General features: G+C 32.9%; 4 protein-coding genes and 1 pseudogene across 6 annotated transcripts in view; 4 read left to right on the top strand and 1 right to left on the bottom strand.

The window, feature by feature from the left end:
• Positions 1-9134, bottom strand: part of LOC145965249 (uncharacterized) — a 44437-nt gene extending 35303 nt beyond the window's left edge. For 2 of the 3 annotated variants that reach the window (XR_014436656.1, XM_083088658.1), the window contains exon 1: positions 9062-9134. The gene's annotated coding sequence lies outside the window, so the exon portion shown is untranslated. Of the gene's footprint in view, positions 1-9057 lie in introns of all 3 variants that reach the window. The other variant, XM_083088659.1, reaches the window with a different exon arrangement.
• A 7216-nt stretch (positions 9135-16350) lies between these two features.
• LOC145964919 (uncharacterized) lies at positions 16351-17298 on the top strand (annotated as a pseudogene).
• Positions 17299-17300: 2 nt separating this feature from the next.
• LOC145964917 (uncharacterized) lies at positions 17301-18450 on the top strand. The gene is made up of 2 exons (XM_083088071.1): positions 17301-17620; positions 17664-18450. The coding sequence occupies exons 1-2, from the start codon at positions 17301-17303 to the stop codon at positions 18448-18450; spliced, it is 1107 nt and encodes a 368-aa protein (XP_082944197.1).
• Positions 18451-19063: 613 nt separating this feature from the next.
• On the top strand, positions 19064-19555 carry LOC145964916 (uncharacterized). Its single transcript, XM_083088070.1, has 2 exons — positions 19064-19262; positions 19353-19555. Exons 1-2 carry the CDS (start codon positions 19064-19066, stop codon positions 19553-19555), a joined length of 402 nt encoding a protein of 133 aa, XP_082944196.1.
• A 43-nt stretch (positions 19556-19598) lies between these two features.
• Positions 19599-20575, top strand: LOC145964915 (uncharacterized). The gene is made up of 2 exons (XM_083088069.1): positions 19599-20031; positions 20151-20575. The coding sequence occupies exons 1-2, from the start codon at positions 19599-19601 to the stop codon at positions 20573-20575; spliced, it is 858 nt and encodes a 285-aa protein (XP_082944195.1).
• The last annotated feature ends 6676 nt before the right edge of the window (positions 20576-27251 follow it).

The raw sequence follows: 27251 nt of genomic DNA, 5'->3' as shown, positions 1-27251 counted from the left end.
AAAATAATATCTTAATTTTACATAAACCATAAAATATCTAGTAAAATATTCATTTTTCGATTATCTTACCTTAATACTTTTATGTACAACATAATGAGAGGAATCAATTGGTGTAAAGAAAACACACAGTTGTTTTTAAGAAAAAATATGTAATCGTTAATTGAAAATTACATATTTTTTCTTCGAAACAACTGTATGTTTTCTTTATACTAATTGATTCCTCTTATTATTTTGTACATAAAAGTATTAAGGTAAGATAATCGAAAAATGAATATTTTACTAGATATTTTATGGTTTATATAAAATTAAGAAATTATTTCAAGCCTCATAACTCGAAAAGTACTGAATGAAGAAATACTTTATTATAGTGTTTCGGAAAGCTCTCGAGATAAGCTACAAGAATGTGCTAAAATATACAGGGTGTTCCATTTAAAAAATTCAAGGTGACCTTCATGTAACCTTCCAGCGACTATTCAAGGTCAAACCATTGCTACCATTTTATAGCTCTCTTTAAACCAAACAACTTTTATTTGAAACATTTTTCTCTAAAATGCTTTATTTTTTAGATATTTGACCGTTTCCGGACTTTTCGAAAACCCTATATATATGTATGTATATATATATATATATATATATATATATATATATATATATATTTATGGAATCATAATTACATCGGAGAATTTAGGATATTACATTTAACAAAAAGATAGCACACATGTGCTATCTTTTTGTTAAATGTAATATCTGTATTCAGTAAAAAAGTTAAACACATGCTAATATTTCTTTATTATAACTTTCTATAAAAAATTATGAAATTTAAACATATTTTTTTAATAAAAAATATGACTAAATGGCATAAAACGTATTTCACCGTGTATATAATGCGATATTATTAATATCATAATAATATTAATTTCCATGCAATTCCATGTAATATGTTACAAATCTTGTTTAATCGTTTCATATGAGATTGTGTACAGATATATACTTTCTCTTACATTAGTTTAGATTATGTAAATCTGTCTTGCATATTTCCGATTTTTATTCCGCACAGTGCGGAAAAAAGATCGGAATCCCTGAATAACTCCGAAAATATACAAGATAGAAAAAAAATATTAAATACAAAAGTTGTAGGGTTTTAAGTGACAAATTACATATTTAATACCAGTATGACCTTGAAAAGCGTCGTCAATGTTATGTCACCTTAAATTTTTTTAAATAGAAATCCCCATTTTTATTGTATATTCTTATAGCTTATCTAAAGCTTATCAAAACACTATAATAAAATATTTTTTTATTATGTACTTTCGAGTTATGAAGCTTGAAATAATTTCTTAATTTTACATAAACTATAAATATCTCTCGTAAAATATTCATTTTTCGATGCTTACCTCAATTCAGGCTTACCTCAATTCAATAAATTATGAAGTTTCTTATTTTGAAAATTCATATATAAAAGATAATAGAAATCTTTATCTTGAATAGAAATCTTTATCTTTTACAAAATGCGTATATATGCCAACGAATTGACGTATCATTTTTAATATCCCACTCTTGACTTTGGAATAACATCCGGCGTTTTGATAATGACCTATGTGTCCTACACGTGGATATTTTTCCGCCCTCCGCGCGTGGCAACACGATCGATGCAGGCGATGACCTGATTACCGTTAACGTCACTGCACGTGCCTGCACCAAAATAATGCTAAAGCCTCATTCTCCTACCCACTGCGCGGTGTATATATGTGAGATTATTTTGACCTCGAGTCTCTTCTACCACGTGCAAGGCGTGACGCGCAATCATATGATATATAATAAATAAATACAATTGTCTTTGATATGTTAATGTGTGAAAACTTGAGCAGATAATGAGCATCTGCATCTCAAGGTACGTATATATATATATTAATTTTTAATTATTCACCTTGTTTTCTCACGATATTTTCTCACTAATTTTTATAATTTTGATACTATATATACATATATATATATATATATATATATATATATATATATATATATTATATTAAAAGATTTAAAATAAAATTAAAATTTGAAGACAAGTGCTTTCATGACAAATATTTTATAATGCATAAAAAATAATTAAAATTTTAGTCTACAATATCAATATATATCGAAATAAACAACTTAATCATGAAATACATTCTTTGAATTAATTTTTCAATATCAACGAATTATGAAAAGAAAGAAACCCGTACTATATAAAATATTAAAATGTTTAATACATATATAAATATAAAAATTGTAATCTTATATTTATTAATTGTATATTTATTAATTGTAATATGATACAAAATATAATGTATATAAATAAATTATATAGCTTTTTCCTAATTATTTTTTTTGTAATTATATATTTGAAACTATAATAAATTTTTTGAATATATTTCTTGCATATACATATAAAGATAAAAAATAATATATCAGAGTAAAAGTATATATTAGCACAAATATAAAAAAAAAATATATATAATATATACATATATATATTTAACACACACACACACACACACACACACACACACACACACACACACACACACACACACACACACACACACACACACACACACACACACACGTATACATATAATACAATATATACAACACTATACATACATACATACATACATACATACATATATATATATATATGTATATATATATATGTATATATATATATATATATATATATATATATATATATATATATATATATCTTTCTTTTCGTAATTCGTTGATATTGAAATATATATATATATATATAGTTTTGTGCCGATATTCTTTTACTGATTTTATTATTTTTGATCTTTATATGTAAAGATGTATATGTAAGAAATATATTCAAAAAATTTATTATAGTTATAAATATATAATTACTAAAAAATAATTAGAAAAAAGTTATATAATTTATTTATATACATTATATTATGTATAATTTTCATTAGAATTTATATATATATATATATATATATATATATATATATATATATGATATATAAACATTTTAATATTTCAAATAGTATATTGGTTTCTTCCTTTTCGCAATTCGTTGATATTGAAAAATTAATTCAAAGAATATATTTCGTGATTAAGTTGTCTATTTCGATATATATTGATATCGTATACTAAAATTTAATATGCATTATAAAATCTTTGTTATGAAAGTACTTGTCTGCAAAATTTTCACTTTATTTTCAATCTTTAAATATCTCGGGAAAAAAAGTTTATGTCTAATTATATATAATATAATTTTGTATGGATTTTGACCTGATCTAATCATATATATATATATACAGGGTGACCCATTTTAACTTAGGCAGCCAAATAACTCGAAAAATAAGCAAGATAGAGAAAAATGTTTTAGACAAAAGTTGTATGGTTTCGAGGGGGCCATAAGATGGTATCATTGGTTTGACCTTGAAGAGTCATTTGAAGGTCACGTGAAGGTCACTTCAATTTTTTTAAATGGAACATCCTATATATTTTTGTACATTCTTGTAGCTCATCTCGAGAGCTTTCCAAAACACTATAATTAAGTACATTTTCGTTAAGTACTTTTTGAGTTATGAGGCTTGAAATAATTTCTTAATTTTACATAAACCGTAAAATATCTTGTAAAATATTCATTTTTCGATTACCTTACCTTAATAGTTTTATGTACAAAATAATGAGAGGAATCAATTGGTGTAAAGAAAACACATAGTTGTTTCGAAGAAAAAATATGTAATTTGCAATTAACAATTCCATATTTTTTCTTAAAAACAACTATGTGTTTTCTTTACACCAATTGATTCCTCTCATTATTTTGTACATAAAAGTATTAAGGTAAGATAATCGAAAAATGAATATTTTACAAGATATTTTACGGTTTATGTAAAATTAAGAAATTATTTCAAACATCATAACTCAAAAAGTACTTAACGGAAAGGTACTTAATTATAGTGTTTTGGAAAGCTCTCGAAATAAGCTACAAGAATGTACAAAAATATATAGGGTATTCCATTTAAAAAAATTGAAGTGATCTTCACGTGACCTTCAAATGACTCTTCAAGGTCAAACCAATGATACCATCTTATGGCCCCCTCGAAACCATACAACTTTTGTCTAAAACATTTTTCTCTATCTTGCTTATTTTTCGAGTTATTTGGCTGCCTAAGTTAAAATGGGTCACCCTGTATATATATATATATATATATATATATATATATATATATATGTATATATATATATATATATAATTATTTTTAATTATATATGATTAGATCGCATTATGCATCCTTTATAATATATAAATATATAAAGTATTTAGCCCAACATAATTAAATAATAATATAACATCTATCTATTTCTCATAAAATTAAAAATTGTATTTATATATATATATTGAATTTTACAGCTTAAGTATATGATGAACTGATCATTTTCATTTATTCAGCGGACATTTATTTGTCCGCCTTATAAAATCAATTTAATATCTGAAATCTGAAGTTCCTCCACCGAGGAACTTGTATCAGAAATTAAAGCAATTGAAGCAAAATATTTTTATTCATATTTGTCACCCTTTGCAAGCTTTATATAATTCCCGTAATTAAACTTAAACACGAGAAAGAAGCGTCACGTAGCGGTAAACGAAAAAACTAATGATCATATAAAATCATATATATGTATATATGATTAGATACAATTACATATTTTTAAATGCAATTAAATAAATACAATTTATATACAATTGTATAAATATATCAAATATATAACTATATCAAATAGATGTATTTATATTATTATTTATATGTAATTTTATTAAAATATTTGCAATTTTATATCGAATTATATAAAATTATATCGAGTATAATTCTCGAGCAAGAATTCTAATATAACTTTGCATAATTCGATACGGAGTTATAAATATCTTGATATAACAATATAAAATGATATATGTGATAGTATAAATAGATCTTAATATATATAATTATATTATTTATAATTATATTATTATTATATATAATTATATTTAAATTTATCTAATTGTATATAATTATGTATAAACTTTTTTCCCCGGGATATTTGTATTATATCCTATTATAAAGTAGTAACTTATTAAGCTACATCTCTATTATAATAAAAACATTTTTCTTAATTTTTTTGTGTCTTCGTATAATAAATATATAATGACATAACTAGTTTGTATAAGTAATCCTTCTTAAGGACTCTTTTAGGAGAAAAATGTCAATTTACATAAATATGATTTTTTATTCTTTGGCACGTGTTGATGATTAATGTACTTAAACATTAAAGTCATTTAATTTGCGTATTTTGCTGAGCATGCTGAAAACCGTAACTGTGCCGATCATGGAATGCATGCGATAATTCTGGCATTCTCGGGAAAAACTCGATTATAAAACGTTAAGGTTATAGAGCGATACACGCGCGACGAGAACGGGCACGTGGAAGGCCGTCTTACGTCATTCTGCCCCGCTCTATTAAAGACGCGAATGCCTCCGTGTACGCGCCGACCTGTATAGATGTAGGAATACATGGGCACACTGACATCGTTTTAATGCCGCGGACATATTAATGATTGTACGCAGTTAAGCATAGAAATTTTTTGTCAATTTTTAATTAAAACTATATGAATGGTGAAAGCAGTAAAACTCAAGATGCATCTGAACGTAGTAAATCTTTGTATATAATTCCGGATTTCCGGATGCGGAAAACATTGAAATCAGAACGATATGACAGAAGAAAGAAAATATTTTATCGCACATTTATATATATGATTTAAATTAATAATAATTCATACACTTAATATTATCTATAACAGTAATCCGTAAAATAATAGTCTTTATTAGTTTTTTTATCATGATTATATCTGAGATATTATTCTTTTTTAATCTGTAAGAGTGTGTCTTTTTAACGCTGCTTACATTAAATGTTTTTTAATCAGGTCTATTCTCTGTAAATGATAAAACATATGGTAGAGAGGTCCTAAAATTATGGAATGTTGTATTCTTTTGAGAGCAAGTTGGAATCGATTTTTTTTCAAGAAAATGTTAAGATATTTGTAATATAATTATAGTCCTGTGTATAATTAGCTGTAGAAAAATAAAGATTTTTTGCGAAACAAATATTGATAAGATAAAGTCTAATAAAATTTTAATTGGAATTTAAAGTTTTTGTTATATTTGTTATATTTTCGTTATCATTTTTGTCGCTATTTTATTTTAAATTTTCTTTTGAAATTTCTTCCTTGTAAATCTTATTAGAAATTGAATCTTGAAGAATTTTGAGGAATTTTTTAATTTTTTTTTAAATACATATTTGTGTTATAGAATATATATTTTTGTGTGCGTGTTTTTATTGTAAATGTTTAAATTGAAAAAATAAAAAATGTAAGCATTATAAAAAATTATAAACAACTATATATAATATAATAGTTTATATTATAATTGTTTATATTATTATAAAAAACAATTTCATATTATAGATTATATGAAAACAAATGTTTAATATGTTATAATAATTATTTTGTATCTACTTATACTAGATATTAATCTCTCATCCCTCTTTAATTAACAACATCTGTTTAGGATGGATATTTAACAATTCTTTTATTTCCTTATATTTTATCTCTCTCTCTCTCTCTCTCATCATACTTTTTTTCTCTTTCTCTTTATACACATAAATATATATAAACTCACACATTTAAAAAAATATATTCTATATTATTATAATTATGACATAAATATTTTCAACATAAAATACAAAATATGGTAAAATGTGAGATAAAAAGACTATGATTAGAAGACTCTGAATCACGTTGCTAAAAAAATAATGTTAAGTACTAATGCATAAAGATTAAAATAATTATATAATATAATATATTTGCGTGTTCTAATATTATAACATATTATACAATTGTATATGATATATATGATATATATATATATATATATATATATATATATATATATATATATATATATACGAGAGATAGTATTATAGCATAGAGAGATAATATTATAACGTATTATACAATTGTATATGATATATATACGAGAGATAGATATATTAGAGATTTAGTACATATATATATATATATATTTTTTTTTGTTACTTTATTATATTTATTCTCTCAGTATAATATATTGAAAGCAAAAAGGGATGGCTAAATTTTACTAATTATGTACCTTTAAAAATGAATTAATTATTAAATTTTAAGTTTATATAAATATAAAATGTTTTGAGTGAAATAAAAACTCGCGACAATTAAAATCATTTGAATTCAAATTGATTAAGATTGCAGTGAATCAAACAATAATTATTAGAATTATTGTATTTATTGAATGGAAGCTGGTTAGCAACGATGAGAAAATTCGGATTTGCATTTCAATATTTCTAAGAATTGGATCTATTTAAATTTTTAAATTGAAAGAAAAACAATTAGAAATAATAATAATGAATACTAATAATTTCCCTTTTTTTGTCTTTTTCGGAAATTTATTTAATTTTTAATCTTTAATATTTAATATTTAATCTTTAATCTTTAATCTTTTGCATAAAAACACATTCATCACATAACAGCACATTCATACACGTGGCAACTGTAAAGTTCAATGACTCTAGCTTATGTATCTACATGTATTCTCTTAGTTAGCATATTAAAGAGAGATGGATTCACATGATTCTTTTTAATCTCTTATACAATTCACTTTTTTCTAGCAACTATTTTCTTTTATCAACTTATTAACAACTAAAATTTTATATGCGAATTTATAAGCATCGATATTGCATATAATGATGCATTTGTACAGGAAAGAGAATAATGATCATGCATATGAATAGCAATCTATATAATAAAATGTATGAGCACAAATAAAAGTAAATATTTATCTTTCTAATACTTATATCTATATGTAACATTATTTTTGAGTGCCTATAATTTTTATAAATCGTATAAAGAAATCTTTAATTTAAAGTATAATTATGTTTTTCTATTTTGTAAATGATAAATTTTTATCATTTATTTATCTTTCATTAATTTTTTCTTAAGTTGTATATAAATTGAATAATAAAATTATTTTCATATATATTACATAGTTAAAAGAATTACACGGGGAAGTTTCATTACATATTTCATAGAAATTACATATTTCTAATAAAATAATTTTTACAATTTTATATTTTGGTTTAAGAATTTTTTATATAGTATAATAATAATATATGCACACTATATTCTGTAAAAAGATATGATTTCATACTTATTATTAACTTTTTCATTAATATTTATAAAAATTTTTCATTAATATCTTACTGTAACATATAATAATCTCAAATATGCTATGTATATGTATTTGTATATGTATTAAAATTTTATAAAATCTATATTTGTTATTTTATTTTTGATTTCTGTATATATGTATGGCTGTAATAATAATGTACGAACACAAATAAAAACAAATATTTATCTTTGTAATTTTTATATTTATATAAGATTACTTTTGAGTGTTATATAATTTTTATAAAACGTATCAAAAAATCTTTAATTTAAAGTAAATTTATTTATACACTCTTGTATCACATGTTGAATTTGACAATCACTTTTACGATAGGGAGACAAAAACAGCAATTTTAACAAAAAATATCACTTTCATATTTCAAAACCTATGCCCTTGTACAAATTTCGGATATTTATCTCAGAATCATTGTAGAGAGAAAATCATATCTTATAGAAAATATTAAAATCTTTTTCTTATATTCTTCTTATTGCATTTTTTCTAAAATTTGGCACAAAAGGATCACTGATGGTAACAATGCACACTTGATGTATCATGAAGTTCAATCTACATATATTCCGACACATATCCCCGATTCTTTCAAATACATTCTCTCAAAACCGACTTACAAAGGCAACTTTCATAGTGAAAATTAAAGAGCGCGTATATATATCAAGAGACATAAACTCATCTTGATAAAAATCGAAAATTCAGAATATACAATTAAAAGTTATCGTGAGAAAGCTTGTGTTGATACCTACAAAGAACCGTCACTTAATGTCGTCGTCCCTCTATCATTGATCTACACGCGCCGATGGTCGCAAACCGACTAACTATGCTAGGCAGTCGCCATATTACTTAGTTGATGTCGAGAACACATTATAGTCACGCACGCGCGTTATATCGGTTGAAATACACGACTCGAATTGGCGCGGATGTATTATATCACAATGACAAAAGGAATGACACGTGTGTCCTCACCTTATAGCCCTCGTTCTGGATGTTGAAACATTTCGTAGTAAAATTATTTACTAATCGAGACGCGGGATGACTTCAGCGGCGCGATAGCACTAGTCTGGATTTGAATTAACAGAAATCGAATGTTCCTCATAAAAATACCTACGAAAATATCACTTTCAGCAAAGAAAGATCTATATAGCTATAGTAACGCTTAAATACATGTGAGTAATACATGTTATATTACACATGTGCATATATAATACATGTGCATATATAATATATGTGCATATACATATATGAGAATATATAAAACATTGTTGTAATCTGATCTTTTACTCACTGACCTATTAAATATTGTTCATTGTAATATAGTACAACAAATAATGGTAAATTTTCGGAAAACCCACCTATATGAAATAATGGGTAAGAATACCCAATTCCTACGTATTTTTACCTCCTGAAACGAATATGAAACTTAAAAATGGACGTCGGACTCGCAAGTCGAAAAAAAACGCAAAAAATCAATAAACCTTTGGAAAACGTACCTATATGAAATAGTGGGTAAGAATATCCAATTCTTACGTATTTTTATCATCTAAACACAAATTTGAAACTAAAAAATGGCTCTCGAAACAAGAAACATAAAAAATAGCAGCAAAGATCGCAGAAAAACGTAAAAAAGCCAATGAAAATCAGCGTAAACATTAATGTTACAGTGTACACCCCAGGATACGCCAAGTGTATGTGTGTGTGTGTGTGTGTTTTTTCATAAACTTACTATTTTAGCTGTTATATAAAAAAATAATTATTTTAAATATATACATTTAATACAATTAAAAAATATCACAAATGTATGTGTACACACACACACACACGCGCGCGCGCGGCGGGTGCAAGGGGGGGGCCTTCGCCCTCCCTCCTGCAACCACCCCGCCGGTAGGGGACGCATTGCGAAAAATTCAATCACAATGGATATATGCTATAAGTTGTAAAGCGTCCACCTTGCCTACTGGCGGAGTGGTTGCGGGAGGACGGACTGAAGACCCCCTTGCACCCCCGCCGCGCGCGCGCGCGTGTGTGTGTACACATATATTTATGATATTTTTTAATTGTATTAAATTGTATTAAATTCTATATAAATTTAAGTTGTTTATCTTTTTTTTATTTACCTTTAATTTACCTTTTTTTGCGTTTTTCTTCGACTTGCAAGTTCGACCGCCATTTTTAAGTTTCATATTCGTGTTCAGGAAGTAAAAATACGTAGGAATTGGATATTCTCATCCATTATTTCACATAGGTGGGTTTTCCGAAGGTTTACCCAAATAATGTATATGTGTGTCCGCGTGCGGATGCGTGTGTGTGTGTGTGTGTGTGTGTGTGTGTGTGTGTGTGTGTGTGTGTGTGTGTATTATACAAGGTGATTCAGGATCTCTGCAACAAACTGTGAGGGATGATAGGTCTTGTAGAAAGGAGCATTTTTTGTCAAACAACTCATGTTCTCTGACGCGTCGTTTAAGTGCTACGCGACCGCGAAGGTCTTAGATGATATTCATTACGATTATGACCTCCTTACTTACTTTAAAGACGGTGCTCAAAGTGTCTACCCTGAACTTCATTGCATTCATAGCATCGTTGTAACATTGATTGGCGGACATAACATCAAAGCGCGTGCGGCGCTTCAGCGTTACGTTTGACTAGTGCTCCGCCCACCGCTTCGCCGCGCACCTAATATCAAATTACAGTGGCTTTTCTCGCTGTGTGCTTCTACTCACACGATCTTCAATTAATATCTCGAAATTTTACGTAAATGTTTGCAAAATGGTATAGGACTTTTTAGTTCGATTTAACGAGATCTACTTATGATTTTTTCTTGGCAGATGATACGACAGACACCCTATATATGTGTAAAAATAGAAATTATTTTGTGAATAAATTCAAGTTTTATAATAAATAATTATATGTATATTCATTAACCTGCTCTCATTTTCCAATCTAAAAAAGATCGCACTTGGCTCCGTCCCGCATGAAAGAAATTCTTTTATCGAAAAAGGAACATTGAACGAATGTTCGAATAAATAGTATAATGGAGACCTCTCAAACGGTCGTTTATTTATTTTTCAGACCTTATTGTTGTTCGACCTTATTGTTTGTTCGACCTGAGTCACTTCTTCATTGATTGAGTGACTTTGGAAGTATAACTGTAACGTCTTTTCTTTGACTCATCGTTTGCCCAGTCTAGACATAACAATCCCTCTAAAAAAACCTTATAAAGGTAAAAAAATACGCCAAGTACATAAAAAATATTCTACCTTGTATGCAACAAAATGTTTAATAAAAAAAAGTACTTAAAAATAATTTACAATAATTTTTCCTCAAAAAATCATTTTTATATAAAAATAAAATCTTAAAGAATAATTTCCCTAAAAAAATACTAAAAAATAAAATATCAAAACTAAATATGAAATCAATAATTACTATTAGCCAAGTACTTAAGAGCAACTTGTAAATTTGATATAATATTTGCCATCAATATATTTGAAATCAATTTTACATTGTAGAAATATTATACATAAATTCGCCCTAAGAAATTAAAACGCATTTTATATTTATTCAGAGAGACTTAATTTTTAAAATATTTTTTTATGTACTTGACGTCACGACGCTACTGCGTCGCTTGATATATAAAGTGTTCATTTTAAAATGTTCCATCTGTTTATTTCACGATTGATTATTTTTTGCGAAAAATGCTAAAAGATGTCATCAATTTTGTTTTCGAGGGAGACATTTAAGTACGTTAAATGCGAAACGAAATTTTTTTATCGTCTTCGTCGGGGTAGCTACGCCTTCATAAATATTAAATGGCAATAGGAGTCAAGTGATATATGATTTTAAAGGTCCTTTGATTCTCTGTACAACTCTGTTTCTTTTTTTTAAGTGAGAAATCACACTTGAAAGTTTTAAGTGTCAAAAATGTTTTGGCAAATGTTTTCTTTAGGTTACATAGCTCGAAAAATTTTTATTTTCACATATGTTGTAGAGGATACATTCCTAAATAATATACCGTTTGAATTTTGTGGCGGTCTCTCTTCGTTTCTGAGATATGCGATTTTGAAATTTTATACTTACTTGTATCATCTTTTTGTTACATTCTAAATATGTTTATATTTTTCTGTCTACATTTACCGAGGTCATCTTTTAGAAGGTTTTAGCCTTGTTATTTATTAAATAGTTATTAACAAAAAAAGTTTCATGAATAGAATATAATTTTATCACATCATGTATGTTTAAGAAGAAATATATTTAATAGAATATATGTATTTGTAAACTTTGTTTTGTCTTGCTACATGCGTGGTCGGTGCCGTTTCTTACGGAACACACGGAACGTCGGTGCCATTTCCTACGGAAGGCCAGTCGGAAGCCAGCATGCAGTGCACGCGAATACCTCCACCGGCATTTATTTGGTCAGCGAGCGATCTTTTCAAGGATCCTCCATGGCAATCAGCATTGCATGCATCGAATGAGATATCAACATCGCTCTCACTGTGTGAGTCGCATATCACTGTGTTAAAAAGCAGCATTAGGTGTGAGGTTTGGATAGCTCAGTGGTCTAGAGCAGTTGTCCGGAAAGCGAAAGACTCGGGTTCGATTCCCGATCCAGTCACTTGCGCCTCACATATTTTTCTAGTCCGCGAATATTGTTTTCTAGCAATTATTCGTTGGGCTGAAAAATGTGTGAATACTCTCTCCACAGGATATGCGTCGATGCCGTTGCCACGGATGGATTCTGTCGCTCGTTGATCAAATGGGCGTATAGACACATCCGACCTCCTCCCACATACATCCCTATCTTTTCTGGACACCGTGTGTTCTGCACCCCCCCCTCCCCACGGGGAGCTCCACTTTCGGAAGATATAACCTAACCCAACCTTTGTCTGAAGTGTAGGAAATACCTTGATATATGACATTTCGCTTCACATGGTTCATATGGTTCATGAGTTTATATAAGTTTGCAATTTTCTATGTGAAGCCAGGTATATTCCACACTTCAGACAAGAGTTGGGTTAGGTTATATCTTTCGAAAGTGGAGCCCCCGCGTAGAGGGGGGGGGGAACATGCGGTGTCCACGCATGTACTTTGCAAAGCGAAGGAAGTTATATACAAACACTTATTAAAAGTTTAGGTAAAATAAAAAGTACAATTTTTATTTAGCGAAACTAAACAATAATTCTATAGCTTAATGACATGAAAGTGACAACGAGCAAACGTAAACAAAAAAATATAATATAAATATAATATAAACACACAAGTAAAATATAATATGAAACCGTGATGAGCAAATGTAAACAAAAAATGTAAACACATAAATACGATATAACGAAAAGATGACAAAAGGATGAAACTTCAAAAGTGCATATTTTAGAAACTAAAAGAGACCACTGCAAAATTCAAACGGTGTATTACTTAGGAATGTATCCCCTACAACATATGTGAAAATGAAAATTTTTTGAATTGTGTAACCTAAAGTAAACATTTACCAATGTTTTATATAAAAAGATATAATTTGGAGTAGAATTTATTTATTTGTCATTTATTATAACAAATGTCAAAATGCTCCATTGTTTTCTAAACAATAATATAAAGAATTCTCAAATTCTGAACGAACATTTTGAAAAAGACTATTTTCTGTGGAGATACTTAAAATCCATTGTTTATGAAACACCAGTGGAAAATGTAAACGATTTGCGTCGAAAAATTGTACAAGATTGCTATTCCTGTAAAAACTTTTTAATATGTTCGTTCAGAATTTAAGAATCGTTTATATTATATTGTTTAGGAAACAATGGAGACCCTTTTTAACATTTATTGTAATAAATGACGAATAAATTGTACTCCAAAAGGTATCTTTGTATGTAAAACATTTTTGATACCTAAAACTTTTAAGTGCGATTTCTCGAAAAATATTCATTTAAATAAAAAAAAGAAAGAGGGTTATACAGAGAATCAAAAGACCTTTTTAAATAATATATCACTTGATCCCTATTGCCATTTAAGATTTTTGAAAAGTTAGCTATCCCGACGAAAGGGATGAAAAAATTTCGTTGCATTTAATGTATTTAAATATTCCCCTCTGAAACAAAATTGATGTCTTTTTTCGCAAAAAATAGCCAATCACGGGTAGAAAGTTTTTAAATAAACATCCTGTATACATAAGTAATATATACACATATATATCAAATCACATTCTTCATTAATTCGTTCCTAAGCTCGCGGTAAGGAGAACAATAGAATTATAACCATATATAGCGCCATCAGTCGGCAGTGGCTAACTGATGCTGATTTATCGACTTAATTATCAATTGCCGTAAAAAAATAAGTAAGGATATACCAGCCCCCTGACACTCTCTTGAAATCCTTTGTTACGGGATGTCTACTTAATGTCCTAAGGCCACTACGTGGCGCTACCTGACATATAGCCCTGTTATGTTTAGTTGTGAGGTTAGTTCGTTCAGTTTCATTCAAAAATCATTGACTGTATTATCTATTACGTAACTGGATATTTATCAAATCACATATTGAAATCAATAAAATGTGACATGCAAAAATGCATTTATCAGTTCTACTACATATTCTGCTTTTCCTGCAGCTTTACTACCCACATAGCACAAGATATCCAGCGGACGTCCAAATTATGTCCATTTTATATCGGAACGTCCGTGGACATGTTACGAATGTCCTACGACGTTCGTTTATGGATATCCATTACACGGCCATCAAAGGTCATCCAGTGGATGTCCAAAATATATCCATTTTATATTCGATTTTTTTGGACGAATTATGGACGTTTATTGTATCTTTTATTTAGAACATCCGTCGGATGTCCGCCACAGGATACTTATTATAATGGATCCAAATCGCATCCGATTTACGTTAATAAATCCATTTGCGATATATGTAAAGCGACACACAAATTTAATTAAATATTTTGTACAATAAATTTATTTTTCGATGCTTCCCATACAGCACATATATATCATTCAAATATTCTACACTCATACTGTGAACATACGTTACAGATATAACATACTGAGAACATTTTCATAATATCTCTTGTTGTATATTATTTCTCATATATTCTCAGAATATACTTTGAATATCTCTTATTAGTATCCCATACAGCACAGAAGCTTGCATCAACATTGCTGCAATGTTACAACATTGCACATAGCAGCGTAATGCTGCAGAAATATTGCAGAGACATTATTTTGTAATATTACTTTGGCAATGTTGCAGCAACATTTTAACATAGCGAAAATGTATAACATGTGTTTCTTTACTTGCTGCTATGTGGCGACACTAAACTTAACTAACTCGTATTCAAATTTTCATCTAAAGTAGATATAAGGCCTACAAAGGACTAATGTAGTAATTATATTTTTTTGTCTTGTGTCAGTTAAATTTCTGATAAACTGACTTGATTTATTTAATATTCTGAATCCTAATAAGGGATCTAGATTATTAAACAAATAATTTGTTTAATAATCTAGATCCCTCGTTGGGATTCAGAATATTAAACAGATTTTTCTTCATTGAATCGGTAAATGGGAAATAATTCATTTATTGCACGTATTAAAATATTCTGGTACCGAGTGTATGTAAAATAATTGTATGTATATTATTGAGATAAATATTTAATAAGACACATTTGATAAAAAACACTAATAGATATTTTTTTTCAAAGGCGGTAAATGTTTTTTTTCCTATCTTTCTTAAACATTTCTTTATATTTTCAAAGTTTATTTATTAAATTTAAAACGGTCTGCATTTGCAATAGCAAAACGCGTTTTAATATTGCAAATACGTTGCACCGTAACATTACTACAATCTTACATTGTAATATTTCTGAGGGCCTGTAATATTTACAAGCCAAGGTGTTAATGAAACCGTGCCGACGGCTGCGTGGCGCAGGGGGTGCTGCGTCTCGAATGGTTCCCCCGGATACCAGGCGACCTCCGGGGTATTTAGCCAAGCCCCAGCCATTCGCGGCTCTGGTTGGGTGATATCGCGCATCCGCGGTTCTCGTGGGACCAAAATGGACTCGACAAACACAATAAACAAAACGACAAAAGACACCATTATGGACAAAGTCCTCCAGGACGTGGCTTCCTTAGGGAGCGAACGACCGGAGGAATGCAACTCGGGGGCACCTAAAACCCGAGTCAGATATAACGGAGCAGCAAGGAGACGCTACAAGAAACAACTTCAGAGGGAGGGAGAGGCTACTAAAGCCCAAATCCCTCCCGCCGAAGCTGATTCGAGTCCTGGGCCCAACAGCGGTGGAGCCCCGACTGTGGCGCTTAAACGCGCCCGGCCGGGGAATAACACCTCTAGCCCCATCGATACTCGCCAGGGCAAACAACCCAAGATCAATGATCAAGGGTCATATGCCCAAGCGACCAAAGGGCTTGTCAGACTAGCCCTCATTTTGGAGGGCTTCCCTGACAAGAAGCTAGGAGCCGCGGATTGTGGATTGATCAGGAAAATGATCAGAGGGCGTATCCTCGAGTTACCCGAGGGTACAAAAGCCCCCACATTCTCCGGCTCCTGGGAGAGAAATGGAGCCTTTGTTTTTGTGTGCGACGACGAATAGTCGGGGGACTGGTTAAAAAGTCTATCCTCCGACCTGAAGGTGGGGGGAAACTCCCTACGTGTAGTGCCGGTCGATGAGCTGCCTAGGCGCCATCGAGTGGTGGTACACGTGGAGGAGCCAGACTTGTCTGCTGAGGAAGTCTTGAAGCTCCTCGGCAGACAAAACGCAGGACTGGCAACCGGAGATTGGATCGTCACCAGGGGGAGCGTGAGTAGGGATGCCACGAGCACCCACTTCGCCTGCCTGATTGGGGATCAATCTCTAGACGCCCTGAAGTCCTGCAATTTCAGGCCCAGCTGCAGTCTCGGACGGGCAACCGTTAGGCTGCTCGAAAGGGAGTGCGGCAGGAAGCCTGAATCCGTGGAGGGAACATCAGGGGAGACTGCCTAAATATGACGGTCTCCACGGTACCCATCACCCAAATTAACTTGCATCACAGTAAAGGCGCCTCGGCTATCCTTGCCAGGAGCACTGTTGCGATGCACACACACCTTGCCATTATCCAGGAGCCTTGGCTCCTGAATAATGCCATCAAAGGTTTGGGCGGCTATGGAACTATTTTCAGAACCTGTTCGAACCGCAAACTAAGGACATGCATTGTAGCAAAAGGCCTTAATATCACTTTTCTGCCTCAGCTTAGCAGTGAAGATCTAACTGTCGTCCAGACGAGCATCAATCTGGAGGAGGGGAAGACAATGGACTTACTCATAGGGTCAGTATATATGCCCTACGATTCCTGCGATCTTCCACCTCAGGACAACGTCAAAAACCTGGTTGCCCATGCCGAGGAGGCAGGACTCGAACTCCTCCTGGGCTGTGACGCTAACTCCCACCATGTTGGGGGAGCTCAAACATCAACCCGAGAGCGGGGAGCCTGACTTCATCCTGGACAAGGGACTTATCATCCTAAACAGAGGTACGGAACCTATCTTCATGGACGCCAGAAGACAGGAGGTAATCGATATCACTATTTGTACCAAGGGCGTGTCTGAACTGGTAGGAGACTGGAGGGTTATAGACGAACCTTCAGGATCCGATCACAGGCAGATACGCCTCACCCTTCGCCAGCAACCTACGAGGCGGAATCCTAGGAAAACGAATTGGGACGGCTTCAGGCTAAACTTGAAGAATAGATTAGCTACCGTTCCGACCAGATTCCATACCAGGGATAACCTGGAAACTGCCGCGGCTTGCTTAAGTAACGTTATTTCGGATGCCTTTGAGGCAAACTGCCCCCTGAAACTTATACGGTCCCAGACCAAAGTCTCCTGGTGGAACAAAGAGCTGTTAAAGCTCAGATCCGAGACTAGGAGACTCTTTAACAGGGCAAGAAACTCATGCTTGCCTTCGCACTGGGAAGCCTTTAGGAACGCCCAACGCAGCAAGGAAATAGTCAGAAGTAAACGCAGCAGCTGGAGAAAGTTCTGCGAAAGCATCGAGAGTGCTCCAGAGGCCTCCAGGCTAAAGACAGAATACTTAGCTCTGACAATCGCACCCAGTTGTGATGCCTCCCGACACAGGCTACACAGTCAACCTCACTGAATCTATCGAGCACCTTATGGAGACTCATTTTCCAGGTTTTCGAACGGTCGACAATCTTCCTACCGCCCGTGTGAGACCCAGGGAAGTTTTCAAACCCAGGGATTGGTCACTAGCGGCGAAGATAGTCCATCTCAAAAGCGTTGAATGGGCCGTCAAAACCTTCAAACCCTATAAATCACCCGGACCAGACGGGATCTATCCCGCCTGCTTACAAGAAGGTTTGAGCCTTTTGATAGGCCCCCTAGTCGAAGTGCTTAGGGCTAGTATAGCCCTTAGACACGTGCCCCTTGTCTGGAGTGTCACCAGAGTCACTTTTATACCTAAACCAGGCAGAAACGGACATATCTTGGCCAAAGATTTCAGACCCATTATCCTTACCTCCTTTGTTTTGAAGACACTGAAGAGACTGATAGACAGCCATATTAGGACATCCGCTTACTACCTGACCGCTGGCCTTTTCTCAATACGTCTATAGGGCCGGCAGATCCACGGATACTGTCCTTCATCACCTTGTGAGCAGAATTGAGACACAGCTGGCGACTGGAGAGTATGCCCTAGGATTATTTCAGGATATTGAGGGTGCATTTGATACCACCTCATATACAAAGAGGCCATGCACAGGCATGACATCCCCGAAACTCTGATCGATTGGACACAAAGCATGCTATCGGACAGAGTTTTGACTGTTGATTATGGAGATAAAACTTTGAATGGTCTCCCGGCCAGAGGTTGCCCGCAGGGCGGCGTTCTCTCTCTTGTGGTACCTGGTGGTAGACGAACTCCTGGTCAAATTACAAGAAACGAGCCTCCTCGTTTGTGGCTATGCGGATGACGTGGCTGCAATCGTGAGAGGCACCTTTCTCTCAACTCTTAAGGAGCTTATGGCACTTTATATTATAAAGCACTTAAGATTATTCAAAGCTGGTGTCAAGCCAAAGGTCTCACGGTCAATCCGTCTAAGACCGAGGCTATGATTTTTATCAGAAAATACAAGCCCGAACCCATAGGGCCTTTGAGGCTCTGGGGCAAAGAGTTACCATACACTTCTTCGGTGAAATACCTGGGGATCCATCTTGATCCTAAACTAAGCTGGATTTCACCTTGAAGTCAAACGTAAGAAATTTTACACCTCCATGTGGGCATGTAAAATGGCTGTAGGTAAAACGTGGGGCATTAAACCCAATATTGCTCTCTGGATCTACAAAGCCATTCTACTGCCCCGTCTCACATATGCTGCGGTGGTCTGGTGGCCCAGAGTGGAGAAAGTGGGGGCCAGGAACCTACTCAGAAGCCTTCAGAGTTGTTACCTCAGGGCGGCGATGGGAGCCATGAGAACCACCCCTACAGAGGCGCTTGAGATTGCACTCTGTCTTCCACCCCCGGACCGCTTTATTATCAGCACAGCCAAACTTTCTGCCTACAGATTAAAGTGTCAGGATGAGTGGAGAGGACAGCATCTTGGTCATACCAGGCTATCGTTCCTCCATGAACACCCATTCTCTCTGCCGCAGGATAGAATACCTAGGAAATCCCAGGTCTTTAAGTTAAGCAAAACCCAGATACCTTCTAGGGAAGATTGGAGTAAACCAGGACGAATCTGCCGGCCAAACTGGGACATCTGGTACACGGATGGCTCGAGGGCGGAAGGACGATTTGGAGCTACGGCTCAAGGACTAACCACAGGGAATCTTACTCCCTAGGGAAGCTGGCCACGATTTTTCAAGCTGAGGTTCTAGCAATCCTTGAATGTGCAAACACCTTAACCCTAGTTAAAGCCACCAACAGAAATATACTCATCTGCTCTGATAGTAGGGCAGCTATTAACGCTCTAGCTAAGACCACCACTGAGTCCTCGGTGGTTTGGGACTGCATGCTAGCGCTCAACAGACTAGACGAATCCAATAGGATCACCTTAGCCTGGGTTCCCGGTCATCAGGGAATTCATGGCAATGAAGTGGCGGACGGCCTGACAAAGCTAGGCACCCTCGAGGTCCCGGCTAGACAGGTCGTCGGCGTCCCCATTACCATAGGTAAAAGACTCATCAAAGAGTCTTTAAAACGGGAACATCTGGTTTCGTGGGGCCAGGTTCAGGGCTGTCGTCAAGCCAAGTTATTGCTGAACTGACCCCTTTCTAAAAGGACGGATGAACTCCTAACCATGAGCAGAAAGAAGCTCAATATCTCCATTGGCCTGCTCACGGGCCATGTGGCCCTTAGGGCCCACTTATTCAATCTCGGCTTGGCCGAGCGGAAAGACTGCCGGCTATGCGGCGAAGAAAAAGAGGACATCATTCACATTCTGTGTTACTGTCCCGCACTTGCTCTTAGGAGATACACACTTTGGGGTCATATGTTCGCTGAACCCAGTGCATTACAAAACGTGAGGGTGGGCGATCTATATAATCTTCTTGTAAGGGCCAAATTGGATCGCCACATATAACCTCAGACAACCACGGTGTTACAGAAGATCTTTTAGATCTAAGTGACATCAGGAACTGATCTAGCCCCACCCGTCTTCTTACTACTACTACTACTATATACAGAATGTAACTGAAAAAGCGCCCACGGAGCAAATAGCGTTATTCCTGATTAAAAATCAAGTCGAAAAGTCCTGAACCATTTTTTTCTATAATGCTTAATAAAGTGGTAATTGTTGAGTAAAGTTGCGCCAATAAGCACCGACCTTTAGCCTCCTTGTCGAAATTTTTTTTTAAGGAAACGCTTTTGACGGAAAAAACATGATTTTTAATGCAAATTAAAGTTTTTCACATTATTACAACGCATAAGAATATTGCACGATAGCGGCATAACATAGCGCCGAAACGGCGGAGCGCTCACGCACACTACCAGGCGCGCGGCTCACTGACGTGCGCCCGTCTAAAGGTCGGTGCTTATTGGCACAACTTTACTCAATAATTACCGCTTTATTAAGCATTATAGAAAAAAATGGTTCAGGACTTTTCCACCCGATTTTTAATCAGGAATAGCGCTATTTGCTCCGTAGGCGCTTTTTCAGTTACACCCTGTATATACAGGGTGTCCCATTTTAAAAAACGCACATCGATAATTCTTCAACGAAGCATTTTCAGCAAAAATGTTTCAGACAAAAGTTGTATGGTTTTAAGGGGGACATAAGATGGTGTCATTAATTCGACTTTGAATAGTTACTTGAAGGTCACGTGAAGGTCACCTTCAATTTTTTAAATGGAACTACCTATTTTTTGCATTTTCTTGCAGCACATCACGAGAGCTTTCCAAAACACTACAATAAAGTATTTTTTCATTAAGTACTTTTCGAGTTATGAGGCTTGAAATATGATGACTTTTTGTTGAGTTAAGCTTTAGCTGTCTGAAACGATTCTTCTTTCTGGTTCGGTTGGAATTTTCGAAATCGTAGGAAAAGAAAGGTGATTAGAGAGAGACTAAGTGTGAGAACCGATGTTTATTGCTCTACGGTTTTTAAACAGCTGTGTAGTCGGCAGGCACACCGAAATCGATAATAAGATCGAGATTTATAAGAGATGCATGAGTGTGAGTACAGAGTGGATGTGTTTGTATGTGTGTATGTGTATTATATCTAGGTAAACATTGAAAACGCAGGGATCTGCCGTCGACGGTTGAAAACGATTGAAATGAGAATTAAAAATAAGAGATACAGATAGAGAATTTAAACTAGATTATAACGAGTAAATATAATTGTCACAAAAAAGGGTGATTGAGAACAAACAATAAAAAATAGCTTAATAAATTTGAAAGGAAGGAAGTCGAGAATAGTTAGTTCGTCGTAACAAAATAATTTCTTAATTTTACATAAACCGTAAAATATCTTGTAAAATATTCATTTTTCGATTATCTTACCTTAATACTTATATGCACAAAATAATGTGAGAAATCGATTGGTGTAAAGAAAACAACTATGTTTTTTCTTTACATCAATTGATTTCTCTCATTATTTTGTACATAAAAGTATTAAGGTAGGATAATCGAAAAATGAATATTTTACTAGATATTTTATGGTTTATGTAAAAATAAGAAATTATTTCAAGCCTCATAACTCGAAAAGTACTCAATGAAGAAATACTTTATTATAGTGTTTTGAAAAGCTCTCAAGATAAGCTGCAAGATAATGTAATAAAAAAATATAGGGTTCCATTTAAGAAATTGAAGCTGACCTTCACATAACATTGACAACGCTATTCGAGGTCATAATAATGTTACTGTGTAATGCGCTACATAAAACCCCATAACTTTTGTATAAAACATTTTTTTTTAAATGCGTGTTTTTCGAAATATAAAGGGATTTCCACACTTTTGGTAAATAATTATATGTATATAAATATGTATATCTGTAATCAGAGAGAAGCCTGAGAGGGGCCACGCTGCCATTTTTCATGGGACGCTTTTTTTACGTCGTACACTAGCGGCGCGTGCATCCATTTTACGCCGCCTGGAACTACATGGCCACATCCACTTATAGGTGCCGATAAAACAGTCGGTTTTGGTTCATGTCCGTGCTACATCCACAATTTATAGCTCAGAAATAACATCCCGCATATAGACGTAATTAAAATATACTTTGTTAGCTGCGCGATTTCTTTTCCACATTCAAGTATATATTATAAATATCAATATTAATGAGATGCTATTAATGAGAGCTATTAATGAAATAAGTTTGTGTAATATACGTGTGTAGGATATTTTCTCGTGAATATTATTCTCATGAATATTATTCTCGATAGAAAACAGAAAAGATAAATTATATAAAATTCAATAAATTGAATTTTATTTACTAAAATGATCTTAGAAGAAAGACAATTAGAGACCGTTTCCAGGAGATGTCACGTGAACACTACATATTTGATACGCAACCCTGGCGAAAATAAATATCGGAGCGTAAGTCGAATGTAAGGAAAGAGTAACAGAAGTGTAAACGAAGCTTCTAGGAGGCGTAAATTGAAACAACGAAACGTAAATGAAGCGTTAACACTTCGTTAATACTTACGCTCCGTTATTTATTTTCGCCAGGAAACATATATAACTCTTTTAAAAATAAATATAACATTAAATATATTGAAACTAAATTTTTTTATATTTCTACTAGTTTATGTTATTGAACATAATTTTAGAGTTAACGAGATTCTTGCTAAAAACTAAAAACTAAAAATTAATCACATTAAACCCAACATTTCTCATTCGAATAATTTTCAATTAGATACAATTTTTTTACTTATCTAACAATAAGGAACAATTATCCGAATTATATCATTACATCATTTGATGTCATTTTAAACGCAAAAATTTCACTAATTTATTTTAATTACTTTCAAAAAGATCAAATAAAATATAAAAGTTTTTATTTTATGGATATTTAAAGTTATAAATTATTATACATAACGAAAAAAAAGTTTTTGATACCATTGAAAGCGAGAGCGAGAACGAATAAGAGCAAGCGAGATGACGTAAAATATAAGTTTTTATTTTATGGATATTTAAAATTATAAATTATTATACATAACAAAAAAAGAGTTTTCGATATCATTGAAAGCGAGAGCGAGAACGAATAAGAGCAAGCGAGATGACGTATCGTCAAAAGAGTTCCGAAATCTCTTACGCGACACACCCTTTCTCTATAGTATGTCACAAGTATGTCATCTTATCATAGAAAATAAAATGTATTTTATTCGTTTGAAAGTAATTTTAATGGAATAATGAGCATTTTGCAATTAAAATGACATCAAACAGGACATATGTCGGATAAATGTAGTTAAATATATAATCCAAATTTTTATTACCAGACTAATTAAAAATTGTCCGATTTATATCGTGTTTGGAGTCATTTTAATCGTAAAAATCTCATTAATTCATTAAAATTATTTTCAAATCGATAAAATACAAAATAAAAGTTTTAGTTTTTAATTTATAAGATGTTTGCATTCTCGTGAGTTGCGAATGGATAGAGAAAGCGAGAAAACCGATTATTAAAGACTTCGGAACTCTTTGATGATAGGTCAACTCGCTCGCACTCTATTCGTGGTCTCGCTTTCTCTGTCAGACTTTACAATCGTGCTCGGAAAGATAAGCGGACTCGAGGATCGAGAGTGAGATCGCGAGTAGAGAGTGAGCGAGATGACCTATCATCAAAGAGTTCCGAAGTCTTTAACCACTTGCGCTGGCAACTAATCCACAGATGCGCGTGCCAAAACGCTCCACTGTAACTCGCCGTGAGGCGTCACTTGAAACGGGAAGAGAACTCGGTAGAGTCTTACACAAAGAATTCATTCAGAAGAATTCATTTTCGTCATTTTTATTTCTGCGACAACTGCCTACCGACGTGTACAATACGTCGTTGGCGACTTTGTAACAAAAACATCTCGACGTGCGTGGCACGTTTTTCCAGCGCAAGTGGTTAATAATCGGTTTTCTCGCTTTCTCTATCCATTCGCAACTCACGAAAATGCAAACATCTTATAAATTAAAAACTAAAACTTTTATTTTGTATTTTATCGATTTGAAAATAATTTTAATAAATTAATGAGATTTTTACGATTAAAATGACACCAAACACGATATAAATCGGACAATTTTTAATTAGTCTGATAATAAAAATTTGGATTATATATTTAACTACATTTATCCGACTTATGTCGTGTTTGATGTCATTTTAATTGCAAAATGCTCATTATTCCATTAAAATTACTTTCAAACTAATAAAATGCATTTTATTTTCTATTCTGATAAGATGACATACTCGTGACATACTATAGAGAAAGGGTGTGTCGCGTAAGAGACTTCGGAACTCTTTTGACAATACGTCATTTCGCTTGCTCTTATTCGTTCTCGCTCTCGCTTTCCATAATATCGAAAACTTTTTTTTCGTTATGTATAATAATTTATAACATTAAATATCCATAAAATAAAAACTAAAACTTTTATATTTTATTTGATCTTTTTGAAAGTAATTAAAATAAATTAATGAAATTTTTGCGTTTAAAATGACATCAAACATGATATAATTCGGATAATTGTTCCTTTTGTTAGATAAATAAAAAAATTGTATCTAATTGAAAATTATTCGAATGAGAAATGTTGGGTTTAATGTGATTAATTTTTAGTTTTTAGTTTTTAGCAAGAATCTCGTTAACTCTAAAATTATGTTCAATAACATAAACTAGTAGAAATATAAAAAAATTAGTTTCAATATATTTAATGTTATATTTATTTTTAAAAGAGTTATATATGTTGCGTATCAAATATGTAGTGTTCACGTGACATCTCCTGAAAATGGTCTATAATTGTCTTTCTTCTAAGATCGTTTTAGTAAATAAAATTCAATTGATTGAATTTTATATAATTTATCTTTTCTGTTTTCTATCGAGAATAATATTCCCGAGAATAATATTCACGAGAAAATATCCTACACACGTATATTACACAAACTTATTTCATTAATAGCTCTCATTAATAGCATTTCATTAATATTGATATTTATAATATATACTTGAATGTGGAAAAGAAATCGCGCAGCTAACAAAGTATATTTTAATTACGTCTATATGCGGGATGTTATTTCTGAGCTATAAATTGTGGATGTAGCACGGACATGAACCAAAACCGACTGTTTTATCGGCACCTACAAGTGGATGTGGCCATGTAGTTCCAGGCGGCGTAAAATGGATGCACGCGCCGCTAGTGTACGACGTAGAAAAAGCGTCCCATGAAAAATGGCAGCGTGGCCCCTTTCAGGCTTCTCTCTGCTATAACTCTATAGTTCTATAGTACATAATTATATACATATATATACATATGTATGTGTGTGTGTGTGTGTGTAGAAATTTACATATTTGACTGCGCAACCATAATTATAGTTACATAGGCATTTATTACATTTGCCTGCGTAGACACAAATATAGTTACGCAGAAATGTTCCCTACATGTATAATGATAATTATATATATATATATATATATATATATATATATATATATATATTGTCGCAAGAAGATTGTTTATAAACAACGAGAGTCAGCTAAGTCGTTTCCGAGCTGTCAAGCTGCGCGGACGCGTTTTACATTCGGTGTTGTATTTCCGTATGAAATCTTGTTACATTCTGTGTTCCCCTGTGTTCATTAAAGTTCTTGTGTTCTTTTATAAATACGAGTTATTATTTACGTGTGCGCGAGCGAGTGCGCGAGCGAGTACGCGGGTGCCGATCCTTGTGTCGCGCGCGATCGATAGATATCGTTTCGCGGACGCAACAATATATATGTATATATTATAATAAATAATTATATATGTAGGGAATATTTCTGCGTAACTATATTTGTGTCTACGCAGGCAAATGTAATAAATGTCTATGTAACTATAATTATGGTTGCGCAGTCAAATATGTAAATTTCTACACACACACACTATATATGTGTGTGTGTGTGTATGTATATATATATACACACACATATACAGGTCGATCCCGAAAAACCTTCCGTCTGTAAAATGACGTATTCCTGACACCATTCTAAGACAATTTTTCCTTTACCAAAATTTGATTTGAAGCGTAGTTTTTGAATTATGAGCAAAAATAGTTAGTAAATCACGCGTCGGGTACGGAAGGCAGGCAGGAGCGGCGCGGCGTGCCGCGAGCGCGGGCGCAGCTGACCGCCCGACGGGTGATTACCACCGCATGAGTCGCTAACTATTTTATCTTATAACAAAATTATGCTTTAAATAAAATTTTGGTAAAGAAGAAAATGTCTTAGAATTACGTCAGAAATACGTGTTCCTTAAAATAACGTTATTTTAATAAT

This window comes from Camponotus vicinus, unplaced genomic scaffold, assembly GCF_025532165.1.
Source record: "Camponotus vicinus isolate PSW18456_S1 unplaced genomic scaffold, iyCamVici1.0 SCAF_14, whole genome shotgun sequence".
In the NCBI taxonomy this organism is placed as follows: domain Eukaryota; kingdom Metazoa; phylum Arthropoda; class Insecta; order Hymenoptera; family Formicidae; genus Camponotus; species Camponotus vicinus.
The sequence above is the reverse complement of the archived record's forward strand: the minus strand, read 5'-3'. Positions and strand labels throughout refer to the sequence as shown.